Raw genomic sequence first — 14,030 nt, 5'->3', positions numbered from 1 at the left:
AGTGTCCTGTGCAGCTGGGAAATAGATTCACCCCATTGCTTCAGGACCCCAGATGCCCGTCTGATGACAGACCAAACAAATCCTCTTCACCCAGCAGGGTAAGAACCAAGAGTAACTCAGAAGGAAAAAGGCTATATGGTGAGCCTGAATTTCTGATCATAGGGGATGCCGCTATTAAAGATGTTAAAAGCATGATAAGAAGAAAGGCAAAAGTGTTATGCTTCCCCAAGGACAAAGTCTCTGTATTATGAATGCTGCTGCTAGCACTGCAAATGCGGCAAATGGTGCATGGTGCAAAAATGTAGATCACTCCAGAGGAAGCCTAATATCATTCTGCGCAATTAATGAAGAGGAACTCCGTAAAACTATATCACAGATGACATCATCATCTTGCTCACTGGATGCAATACCCACCCTGTTTCTCAAAGAGGTTTTAGACAGTGTTATAGGAGATATCCTAAGAATTGTAAACAGCTCTCTACTTTCAGGCGTCTTTCCAGACTCACTGAAAACGGCTGTAGTCAGGCCGTTACTCAAGAAACACAACCTTGATCCATTGGTGCTGGGTAATTATAGACCAATCTCTAATCTGCCATTTCTGGGCAAGGTCTTAGAAAAAACTGCAAAACATACGGTCCACTGGTAATAAGGTGGAGCTTGTTCTTAACATTGCTGCTGTTTTCATCTGTTTCGAATTGTTAAAACTTCAGTGAAATTGCCATCCAAAACATTTAGGTTGGTTTTGTACAATTGTAATTTGTACGGTAAGTGATGCTGATATTTGGTATGGCAAGGCAAGGCAGTTTTATTTGTAGAGCACATTTCAACAACAAGGCACTTCAATGTGCTTTACACAGAACATCAAGTAAAGGAAACACAATTATAAAATGACATTAGGATGGATAAAACAAAATAAGTACAAATGTATAGATGCAGTTACAGTGCAGAAGAGAAAAGAAAAGAAAAGAAAAGTAACTCAATCAAAGGCAGTGGAAAACAGAAAGGTCTTTAGTTATGTTTTGAAAGAAATAAGAGTGCCTGTAGGACCATACATACAGTGACCATCATGTATACTGTAAGTCCAAAATATTGTCAATCATCTTGGCTGTCGTTTCTGTGATCTGTAATCGAGGAACTGGAAGTACCCATTCCATTCACTCCAAACTATATATTTGTGTACAAGGCCTTTAAAAAAAATATCATTTATGAGCAAAAATTTAGATTTTGAGACATGTTTCATCATGCTATGAGAATGAAATTATTACTTCCAGCCGTGGTGGAAAGTAACTAAATACATGTACTCAGGTACTGTACTGTGCTCATGCCTCCTTCAATGCATAAGAGCCAACTGAGCTTCTTGTCACCTGACGGGAGGAGTTTCCCCGGTAGGACGTAGCGCGCGGAAGGAACACGTTATTCCAACCAGTTCCTTTCCCCTCCATCAGGCCCCGGCCCCGGCTGTCATGGGGGAGGCGGTATAGCGACCATGATTACTACATGTTTTTGTGAGGGTATTAACCACCTTAGGAGACACGGGGAGAACATGCAAACTCCACACAGAGTAGGCCCCCTTTCGCCAACCCCACCTAGTGTATGGGCGCTGATGACGCGGAGGAGAAGACACGCCCCCAGCGCCCACAGCGTCCCCGGCGGGAATCGAACCCAGGACCTTCTAGCTGTGAGGCGACAGCGCTACCGACTGCGCCACCGTGCCCCTAGATCTGCTTTTTACATTTGGAAACTTTGGAAATGGGACATTAAAGAGTATACTTTTACCTTCAGTACTTGAGTATATTTTTATGCCAATATGTTTGTTTTTTTACTTTTACTCAAGTAAATGTTGAATACCGGACTTGTACTATTATTACTAGTATTTCTTCACGTGGTATTGATACTTTTACTTAAGTCCAAGATGTAAGTATTTATTCCACCACGGCCAGCTCCTCATTACAGTATAGATGATACAATATCTGGACTGTGTGTCCAGATAGCAACACAAACCAATGAGCTGCTGAAGTTCAACATTGCAAACAAACTTATTGCACTTGGGAATCTGTTAAAGGGTACTTTCAAAAAAATGTTTTTGTGAGCCCCCCAGACAGTTTTTAAGTTGCTTGATTCAGTATTTAGATATTTGATATTCATTTTTATCAGACACGACCCCTTCCTATACAAACCCATTATAACTTCAGACTCATTTTCAGACTCATTTTTAACATTTTTAACATGTTAGATTCATCAAAAACACCCGTCCTTGGTTCTGGTGACTCATCCTACCCTCCTAATACGTGAGGGGGCCGTGTTTTTACTTACTTTTTTAATTCATTTTATTAATTATTGTTATTGTATTTAAGTTTCTTCATTTTCCCCCCAAAATATAAAAAGAAAATGAAAAAAGTAATTTAAAAAACACGGTCTCCTCACGTATTAGAAGGACAATATCAGTCACCAGAACCAAGGACGGGTGTTTCCAAAGTTATAATGGGTTTGTATGGGAAGGGGGCATGTCTGATAAAATGAATATCAAATATATAAATACTGAATCAAGCAACTTAAAAACTGTCCGGGGTGCTCCCAAAAGCCTGGAAAGGTGCAGTTCCTTGGAGAAACTGCGTGGGTTCGCTGCTCCAGAGGCTACGGTTTGTGTGCCTCCAGGCCCACGACGCTAACATTTCAAAACTGATTCATGAACATGTTGACAGTTTGAATGAACTAATTTGGTTGCCTGGGAAATAGTATCATTAAACAAATGAACCATCACATGGCCTTTATGTGACATCATAGAGACCATTGATTATGACCATAGTAAAACAAACACAACACACACACTTTTTATAACCAAATTATAAGGAAGTAAATATAACCCCTGGCATGATAATTTACAATTTATGCATTTAGCAAGGTAATATATCAAATGCATAGAGACAGTGTAGTGCCTCAGTAATGTAGGATCATAGGTCTAAATATTATAATATAAAAAAAAATATATTTGGCTACATTGAAACTATACAAAATAGGGTGCCAGGTCAACACACGAACTGACAAAAACTAAATAAAAATGTAATAAAAACTAGGCTATGATGACTAAAACTAAGACTAAATAGATTGACAATTTTGTCAACAAATAAAAACGAGACTAAAATGTTAGTGAGGGATCTAGTGGAGAAGAGATCCAGTAGAACTAAAAGACAAGTCATTTTATGTTTGGTTGCACACGGGTGTTGCGCTCTGAAAATAGCAGATCTACAAGCTCACAACGCCGCTTCTGACAAGTTGTGAGCTTGTAGATCGTCTATTTTCAGCATGCAAAAGTGTAAAATCAGCCAAAAATACATTTTAGTCGACTAAAATCAACTGTAGAATTAGTCGACTATAATCTTATATAGTCGACTAAAACTAGACAAAAACTAAAACATTTCAGATGATTAAAGTATGACTGAAACTTTATTCAAAAGCGTTATGAATAAAACTAAATAAAAATTAGCTGTCAAAATCAACACGGGTTCAGACAATATTTTTGATGTATGCTGTGGTTTACAACTATACACATGTATCATGCATCTATTTGTTACTGTATATAACACATTTATAGTATATTTAACCCTGGTTGTCCCATGTCAAATTCCATTGTAACACCTCATAACGTACACATTTAAGTTTTGTTTAAAAAAAAATCTTTTCAAATTAATTAAAGCACAATATATATTAATATTTGACTGTATAAAACATGACTGGACAATCCCTGTACTGTCTATTATTAGACTTACATAAATGTATCTTGTTCCTACTTGCCACTGTGCCATAATGAATGACGTTTAGTAGTTAATGGTTAACGAGGATTGCACTTAGGGGAAGTCTTTATGTGGATATGTGGATATGTGTGGTGAGAGGGTTGTTATTACCTACTCTGTGACTGTAGCCGGTACTCATCGGGGAAAGCAGAAATAACAACTATATTAATGTCTTGCGGAAATAGTTGGATTAGAAAATGGCGGGATGTCAGTGCCACACAAATTGCATTGAAAAACCCCTAACCAGGGCTTTTGAACATTTCGGAAAATTCGTCGGGAGTCATCCTTGGTGGTTTCTAATCATTCCTTTGGTGATATCCGCGGGGCTCGGCGGGGGTTTTTACTTTCTCGGCAACATGGAGAACCAGGCCAAAGGCATCGAAAACCAGTTTACACCCGTGAACGGACCGGCCAAAGTCGAGAGGCTGGTCGTCAAGACCAACTTTCCGCACAACGAGCTCGAATTCTCTCGTCAGAGGCTGTACACGGAAGGAACCTACGGGTCCCTGATTTTTACGTCGAATGGGAAATTCCTTGCGGTCGAGCCTTTTAGCGAGATAATTGAAATTAATGACCGGATTTTAGGAATAGAAGTAGATAAGCAGACGTTTAGAGGCCTCTGTGCTGTGGCTGGAGGAAAATGCGTGTCAAATTCCATCTTCGGTGTTGTGAACAGTTCCAACGGCATAATTCATTACCCCATGAATAACAATACTTTCCTTGGTTCTGAGATCGGTGGTGTGGAACTGATTGGTGGAACAACACAAATAGAGAGTGCATATGCAATTAGGCTTTTTTATTTTCTAAAGGAGGACAACGCAACAGTGAATAACCTATGGTTGAAGAAATTCATCAGCATAGCATCAGAAATACAAGGGAAACAGGTAATGTAAGACTAAGCAATGTGCCCTATGTTTTATTTACCATGTGCAGTTGTTATTAAGAAATACATCGTTATTTTAGAGTTTTACAAAGAAAAGCATAACCAAGTGTGTAATATCTTCAGGTCGATGTGTCCTATTTCACTTCCCTGTCGAGAGAAGAGGAGTTTGAGAGCATTTCTGACTCCATCATTCCACTGTTTTCAGTAACTTATTTCCTGGCTATTAATTTCTCAATTTTCTCTTGCATGAGGTAAGACAGAGAATTCTGACTTTGTTTTAGTCTATTTTGAGCTTCAGCTTATATGTTCTAACACAGCGGTTCTCAACCTTTTCAGGCCGTAACCCGCCAAAATAATCGCATTTGAACTGCGGACCCCCTACTATTGACAAGCACTTGGAATAGGAGTTGGGGCATTCATTTAGTTTGACTCCACAGATACATTTTGTGAAAATAGCAGATCTCCAAGCTTGGAGATTGGCTATTTTCACAATTTTTGTCTCTTTCTTGGCCAATGTTTGACCCGTTTTTATAGTATAGTTTGTTGATTACTTTTAATGCAGTAATGGTCTTTTTCTTTTCTTTTTGAGGTATTAAAAAGGTCTTAAAAGTCCTTAAATTGTCCCTTTACTATCTGGGGACCCCTCAAAATCATGTGAGTATCCCCCTGGGAGTCCTAACCCACAGGTTGAGAACCACTGTTCTATCATATTTGAAGTTTGTTCCACAAGTCTAACAATATTGTCACTGTCGGGCAGAAACCAACTATCTGAGTTTTTCAACTTTTTTATTTTCTTTAATAAATCAGTGCTATTGAACAACCTTTTTGTCTGTGTGTGGGTTTTACAATATTGAACTAATGAAAAGTATTAAAAAGTACTTCTGACTAAACCTCCTAACTCCATTGTATCCTCAAACTGTCAAACTTCCTACGTCCAACTTAGGTTTTTTTTTTCCCACTCCACTTGAGCTGGATTTGGGTGATGATGATATAAGGACACATTCAAGTATCTGACAATGTATAAAGTCACCAACTCTGATGAGGCAAAGTTGTGTTGTTCTAAAAAACATATATATTTTTTCCATTTCCTGAAAAGTTGATTTTGGATATAGTTGGTTTCTGCCCGACAGCAGATATATATATATATATATATATATATATATATATATATATATATATATATATATATATATAACTTTAGTTACTTTGTAGATTATGATTAGTATTACGAAACATACATTAACCACTTCAGCCCTATGTATACGTAGGCTATTTGAAAATAGCCTATCTACAAACTCAAACGATCGTCTGTTTTCAAAGCATTTTTAAACATTTGGAAACTAGTGAAATGGGACATTCTGCATAATGAGTACTCTTACTTTCAGTACTTAAGTATATTTTAAAGTGAATACTTTTGTACTTGTACTCAAGTACATTTTTTATTTTATTAGTACTATTACTTAAAGGGTAAGACCACTTTGGTAGAGGTTTGGGTTGTGTAGTTACCTTGCCATGATGTAACTCCAAAGGTGGACAAGAAATGAAAAATAATTGCTCCATTAATTAGAAATTGATAATTAAAAATATGCTCCCCATTGACTTACATTGTACACTGAAACAGCTCTCAAAGTCACTCTTTTAGCACATAAACGAACACAAACTAAGCTGATTTAGACAATATAGAACATCACCAAACCCAGTACTGTTAATTTTTTTAATAAAAATGTCAACTTCCTGATGATTTTACTATTTGAAGATCCGGATCCGGATCCGCCGATCCAGTCCAGGTTTTCTTTCTAATACAAATAGCTAAATCAACAGTAAGTTAACATTTTTATTTAAAAAAAAAACAGTACTGGGTTTGGTGATGTTCTATATTGTCTGAATCAACTTTGTTTACATTCGTTTACGTGCTAAAAGAGTGACTTTGAGAGCTGTTTTACTGTACAATGTAAGTCAATGGGGAGCATATTTTGAATTATCAATTTCTAATCAATGCAGCAATTATTTTTTATTTCTTGACCACGTTTGGAGTTACATCATGGCGAGGTAACTACACAACCCAAACCTCTACCAAAGTGGTCTTGCCCTTTAAGTACAAAATGTTCGTGCTCCCCTCCACCACTGTTGATAATGAGCAAACAGGGCATTTCTGTCTCCTTGTCTCTAGGTTGGACTGTGTGAGGAACAAGGTGTGGGTCGCCATGTTTGGTGTCCTGTCTACTGGCCTGGCCGTTTTGTCCAGTTTTGGATTGTTGCTGTACTGTGGAATGCCTTTCTCCATGACTGTAGCAACGGCTCCTTTCCTGATTCTTGGTACTGATAACCAATGGTGTAAAGTAACTAAGTACATTTACTCAAGTACTGCACTTAAGTTAAATTTGTAGGTACTTTTACTTTACTGGAGTATTTCAAATTGTCTTCTACTCCACTACATCTCAGAGGCAAATATTGTACTTTTACTCCACTACAATTATTTGAAAACTTTAGTTACTAGTTACTTTGCAGATATAAATTATTACATTATAAAACATACATTAACCACGTTAGCCTTATTTTATACCTAGGCTATTTGAAAATAGCCGATCTACAAGCTCACAACATGTCGCATCGTGACACGTTGTGAGCTTGTAGATCTGCTATTTTCAAAAATGTTTATACTTTTACTTTTGGTACTTTAAGTACATTTGGATACCAATACTGTACTTTTTTGCTCAAGTAAATGTTTAATTACTGAATTTTACTTGTAACAGCGTACATCTACATTGTAGTATTGATACTTTTACTTATGTAAAACATTTGAGTACTTTTTCCACCACTGCTGATAACGCTTTTAGAATGTCTGACTCAGTTATTTTCCAATTCCATCTCATTTTCATTCAATAACATCAATACATAGGATACAAGCAGGCATGCAATGCTCATTTGGTATGTTCTTGCACTCTATTTCAATGACGTGACGCGCACGTCGCTTAACACCTACACTGCAAGTCACACAATGGACAATTGATATGCATCTAGGCTTATTCCTATGTTAATTCGCTAGGTGTGAGTCGGGAGCCTTTGAAAACTTTGTTGAGGTGTGAATTTAAAGTAGTTTTAAATCTCTGCGTGTGCCTGCGTGTGCTCCTGGTCAAATAGGTTCCGGCACGGCGTGCAAGGCCGTCCAGTGAGCATTGCACCCCTGGATACAAGAAGAGTGGGCACTAAGGAAGAGTGGACACGCACCTCGATGTAAAATTGTCTACTTTGTCAAAAATGTTAAAAGATTAAATATTGTAAAAATGGTCTTAAGAATAAGTAATGTAAAGTATACATGATGTGAACATGCACGGTACATCATTATCAGACCTAAATGTACACTTCAACTTATTGTTTAAGCCCAAAATGATTGGATACATGTTGTGTAGCAATTTGTTGCAATTGTAGAAAATATTAGACCTTAAAAATGATTTAAGATTTATTATTACTTTAATTGTAAAATATTCAAGCATGTTCTAATCATGTATACTTTATTTTACTTAAGACCATTTTCTAAATATTCAATTTAACATTTTGGACAAAATAGCCAATTTAATCAAGGTCTCCACTCTTCCTTAGTGCCCACTCTTCCAGTTACCAATGTCAATGAGGCATTGTGACTCTAATATCAAAGCTTAGCCTATGTCAGAGCTCCATTGTAGCTACAATATGTTTGATAGTCAAGGTCCAGAAACATGTGCTGTTGCATAGAGAAGACAGTTTTTAGACTCAGGTCTTAATGGGTTAAAATAAAATGTTTGTTGATAAAAAACGTAAATCTCTATATTCTGATCATTACTAAGTGTTGTTCAGTAACATGGGTCCTCCCATCTCTCCAGCTCATTAATAAACGGAAAATACACTTTCAGATGGGTTGCCAATTTCATCCAATCAAGAGAGAGTACCGATTTCTCAGCTTAAATGTTATAGTGTTCCAATAAAAAAAAAATCCTGCTAATTTATTTTATTTTCATCACTTCAAATGTCACCTGTTTATCCTGTATGAGTTTCTCTCTCCTGGTTGAATGAAAGACAACACAACAGGCACAACATTCAGAATGTGTCATTTTTATCTCTGCTCTGCTAATATTTGTCTCAACAGGAACTGGAGTGGATGACATGTTTATCAGTTCAGTATTAGTTCATTATACTTAGGTTAACTTTTTGAACTTAAATACAAATACATTGGACATAAAAAAGACAATATAATTTTAATACTAGAAATGAAGCTACTAATATACACAAATCCACGGAGCGCTGCACTGTAGGTGGCGCAACCATTGCTGCGGTGTCAATCAGCTGCTGCGGTTCTGTCCGTCTGTTGACCTTAGCAGAGCAGCCATAAACTAGCCTACTGGCACCTGACGTAGGTGGTTCATCCCGATTTTCTCTACATCTTTGTAAAGTTAGTGTTAGTAAAGGTTAGTAAAAAGCAGGTAAAAGAGTGACGTGAGCAGTCGGTGACTGCAGCTGACTGACACCGCAGCAGCAGCTGACTGAGTCTGACACCGCAGCAATGGTTGCGCGCCGGGCAGCGCTCCGTGGATTCGTGTATAGACTGAAGTAATTAAAGCGGGTCATGTTTGCATGTTTGGAATTGTAACAGCTGAAATCAATAATATAATCAGTATTCCGATATTAACCTGCAGGCCGCATTAAGTGAAGGTGGGGGGCCGCATGTGGCCCCCGGGCCGCCAATTGCCCATGTATGGTGTATATCATTTATATCTCACATTCTACCTCCTCGGCTATTATTTGTTTCAACAGGAATTGGAGTGGATGACATGTTCATCATGATAAACGCCTGGCAGCAGACCCCAATCTACCAGAGGGTAGGAGCCACCTACCTGTACGAAGAAGCAGCCGTAGAAGATCGCATGGCAGCCACCTACAAAGAAGCAGCCGTCTCCATCACCATCACCACTCTGACGGATCTCCTCGCCTTCTACATCGGCCTCCTAACCCCGTTCCGTTCTGTGCAGTCGTTCTGTATGTACACCGGCACCGCCGTGATATTCTGCTACCTGTATAACCTCACCTTCTTCGGTGCCTTCTTAGCCTTGAACGGAAGACGAGAACGAGAAAGTGGTGGAGCGTATGATCCGGTCACTAACATGGAGAAACCAATGCCGGTCACAATCTTTCTTAGGAAATATTACGGGCCATTCCTGACAAACAAGTGGACCAAGTTGATTGTGATTGTATTATATGTCGGATATTTGGCCTCAAGTATTTACGGTTGCTTCAACATGAAAGAGGGCATAGAGCTTAAGAATTTGGCATCTGATGAATCCTACGTGGGTAAATATTACGATAATGAAGATTATTTTTCCGACTATGGTCCTAGTGTTATGGTTGTTGTGACAGACAGAAATTTCACGTATTGGGATCCGATAAGCCGTGATCAACTAGACACCTGTCTGCAAACATTTGGAAATTTGACTTTTCAGAATGAATCACGAGTCGATCCAGAACTGACCGTATCCTGGCTTCAGGTATACCTGCGATACTTACAGAATGCGGGCTTAAATCCAAATGACAAAAACATATTTATTTTAAATTTGCCACTATTTTTCAACGCAGCACCCAGTACATCTCTGTTCAGACAAGATGTAAACTTTTCAGTTGCCGAGAACACCGTCTACGCCTCACGAATGTTCATCCAGACGATAAATATCAGAACGCCCCTCGATGAGAAGAACCTGTTGAATAAACTCAGGGAGACGGCTCAGTCGGACGTTTGTCCAGGCTCTCTCGTAGTGTACCACCCGGCTTTCATTTTCTTTGACCAGTATGCCGTTATTGTCACCAATACCATCCAGAATGTTCTCGTAGCCACTCTCGCCATGCTGGTGGTCTCGCTGTGTCTAGTACCTAAGCCCATTTGTTCTCTGTGGGTAACCTTTGCCGTCGCATCTATCATAGTGGGCGTGGCCGGCTTCATGGCACTATGGGCCATCAGTTTGGACTCTGTGTCCATGATCAATCTCGTCATATGTATTGGTTTTTCGGTGGATTTCACCGCTCACATTTCGTACGCTTTCGTCTCGAGCGAAAAACCCTCGGCAAACGAAAAGGCCACAGAGGCCGTGGTGAATCTGGGTTATCCCATCATACAAGGCGCCGTGTCTACCATTCTCGGAGTAGTGGTGCTTTCTGCTGCCAAAAGCTACATTTTCAGAACCTTCTTCAAGATCATGTTCCTGGTCATAGTTTTCGGGGCGGTCCACGGCATCGTTTTCTTACCGGTTTTTCTGACCTTAGTTGGAATGTGTTATGAAAAAATTGATACTTTTTTTATACAGTATATTAAAGGATTGAACAAGAAACCGTGTGTTCCCAATGTTCAATGTGCTACATGGTATATAGATAGCTAAGATCTAAAACGACACAGATACTTTCCCTGTTTTAATGGGTTATAGTTGGAAGCTAATCTTGGAAAGTCCTACAGTGAGTTTATTGCTCACCTCAGTGTCAGCCTTTGTGTTTCTTGTCAGTCACTTACATTTCATTGATAGTTATTTTTTGAACAGTGCTGTCATATAGCCTAGTGGTTCCCAAACGTTTGAGCTCAAGACCCAAAAGAGAAATTGGATGTTTGCCTGTTACCCAAACTAGTGCAAATAGCGGGTCTACAAGCTCACAACGCATCACTTTGCCCCGTGTTGTGAGCTTGCATATCTGCTATTTTCACTACTTCATTAACGTTTTTCTTTTTTGTAATGGAAATTATTTGATTTTTTTCATTTTATTTATGAAATACTTTTGAAAAATGTTGGAATTGTTTTTAATAGATGAAAAGTTGTGATTTATTTTGTTTAAACTTCTTTAAACATTTTTTAAATAATATACTGTATTTGTTTTAATGTAGGAAACGAAGGAAAGAATATATATTTACTTATAAAAATTGGTCTGCGAAACAAAGATGGGTCCCGACCCACTGTTTGGGAAACAGTGATATAGCCTACTGATCCGAATAAATGGCTTGAGCACATGACAGCATAGCACATGACATTTAAACAAACTGTTCTAGTCTGGACATCAGCTCCAGATACAGGTTATCCTTCTAATAAAGGTACTCTACCTGTCTGCAATGTGCAACTGGACCTAGACAAGTCTTCTAGCTTACCAAAAGACATTTCCCCCCACTGTTTTTCTGTAAATATATTTTTTACTGCTCCTAGTATTGATGATTTCTTGTATAGTATTGTATGTCTTGATTCATTGAATATATAGAAACAAGCCCTCAGGGCTTTTTGTTTTATCCTTTTAGCATTATTGTACCTCTGTATTTATTATTGTACCTCTGTGTATGCAAACTGTTAATAAAGTATTCAATCAATCAATGATCTACTGCTTGCCTCTGATTCTGGTGACCGCTCAATTTGAAACCTCCTCTGTTCTGCTTTTTGACACAGCTGACTGTACTATTTTAATATATCGCCTTGTATTCAGGGTGTCAGTTATTATGTCCCATCTCCACAATTGGTGCAAACTTAAGCTGTTGTGTTGATCAGTTCTAAGAAACGTGTCCATATGATGGCACCCATCCTTGATTCTCTTCACTTGTTTTGCCTGTGAATTTCAGAATGTAATTTAACATTTTACTGATAACTGTTAAAGCCTCCTATATTTGAGCTCCTCAGGTACAGAAGGGTCATCTTAGTTGGTCCTTAAACTTGCCTCATTGGGTGATCAGGCTTTTGCAGCCCAGCCAACAAGGCTTTAGAAAGGCCTGCAAGGCGAGCTAATCATGTTCAATCACTTCTGAAAATCTACCTTTATGATAGCCTTTTAATAGTGTTTACTGTCTTTTTTCATGTATGTATGTATGTATGTATGCCTGCATGCGTGTATGCATGTATGCATGTATGCATGTATGTATGTATGTATAAAATAAAATAATAAATCTTTATTTCAGACAGAAATCTAATCATAATGTTGTTTGACACTTCCAGGCGCTGCATAAAATTGTACATGAGTTTAATGAGTTTTCACTTAACAGTGCCTCACAAGCGGGCACACCAACAGAAGTGAACAACTGACTGGCACTGTGCCACCTGGGAACACAAGAAGTAACCTCATGGCATCGTTGTATGCCACTCTAAGCCTTTGCATGCTTTTCACTCTGTAATACAACCATAGATGAGCCGTATATACAGGGGGGTGACATACTGTATGCTCTGAACAGTGCACATTTTACATTTACAGAACACTTAGAATATTTCCTTAAAAGCGTATTGGCCTGAGCCATTGTTTTTGCGACACTGTCGTTGGATGTCACTGTCATCCCTGAGCTCCTCTGAGAGGATGTGTCCAAGATATTTTAATTCCCTTGACAGACCCAGAGCAGCATCTAAGAGAGAGAACACTGGAAAAGGGGATTTTATGCCCTCTCTAGATCTGACAACCGCTACTTTTCTTTGGCATTACATGTAATGTCATGTTCTTCGCCATACTGTGAGGATATCCTCAATAACTGTTGTAACTTCGCAGTATATGGGCTAAGTATGACTAAGTCATCTGCATGAAGTGATTAATGACATTATCACCAACAATACAACCTTTTTTTTGGCATGCATTTAGCTAGCCCTAGAATGTCTGTGATCTTACATACATTTCATGTATTCCAAATACACAGTCATAGATCGCTCTGGCCGACGCGCTGTGTAGTCACGATCTGCACGGCCGTAAAAGTGCTCTAAACTGAGGTTGTACTCACCCAATAATTAATTCCTAAGACTTGGAGTCAGATATTGTCCTCTAGTTTCATATCCATTTGAAAGTTCTGCCAGAAAACGTGTGTTTAGTCAAATATCTCCACTTTTCCACGAGCTGCACACGGACGACTTTCTGTACGGGCGAGGGGCACGACTTGAGTGAAGGACCGAATTTACCCAAACATCCTCTGGTCATCACAAACGTCATAACAAATTGACACAGGGAAGCACAAACAAATGGGGCACACAATTGACAGGTGCTTGTGATTGGTGCGGGGTAATGAGTCACTCCATCTGCCAATTGTGTGTCCCAAACATTTGTGCTTCCCAAAGGAAGTTTAGATATATTCAGTCCTGCACTCATTCCGGGCCCCTCGCCCGTACAGAAAGTCGTCCGTGTGCATCTCGTGGAAAAGATATTGGAGATATTTGACTAAACACACGTTTTCTGGCAGAACTTTCAAATGGATATGAAACTAGAGGACAATATCTGACTCCAAGTCTTAGGAAGTCCAAGTCTTCATAATGACTGATCACTCACCGACTTTTTATTTAGAACAGAATATAGTTGTAAAACATTATAATACTTTATAGATTATTATAATCACAGTTGTA

The 14,030-nt window shown here is 38.7% G+C and overlaps 1 protein-coding gene across 1 annotated transcript; it reads left to right on the top strand.

Annotated features, from left to right (window-relative positions):
* Window positions 1–3,988: 3,988 nt before the first annotated feature.
* LOC308077585 (patched domain-containing protein 3-like) lies at window positions 3,989–12,740 on the top strand (the record flags this gene model as incomplete). Its single annotated transcript, XM_080418330.1, has 5 exons — window positions 3,989–4,330; window positions 4,798–4,925; window positions 6,845–6,990; window positions 9,463–10,958; window positions 12,654–12,740. The coding sequence occupies 5 exons, from the start codon at window positions 3,989–3,991 to the stop codon at window positions 12,738–12,740; spliced, it is 2,199 nt and encodes a 732-aa protein (XP_080274456.1).
* Window positions 12,741–14,030: the final 1,290 nt, after the last annotated feature.

The sequence above is a fragment of the Gymnoscopelus braueri genome (genome assembly GCF_963280865.1).
Source record: "Gymnoscopelus braueri genome assembly, chromosome: 21".
Taxonomy (NCBI): Eukaryota; Metazoa; Chordata; class Actinopteri; order Myctophiformes; family Myctophidae; genus Gymnoscopelus; species Gymnoscopelus braueri.
Note: the sequence above shows the minus strand (reverse complement) of the source record. Positions and strands in the feature narration are given on the sequence as shown.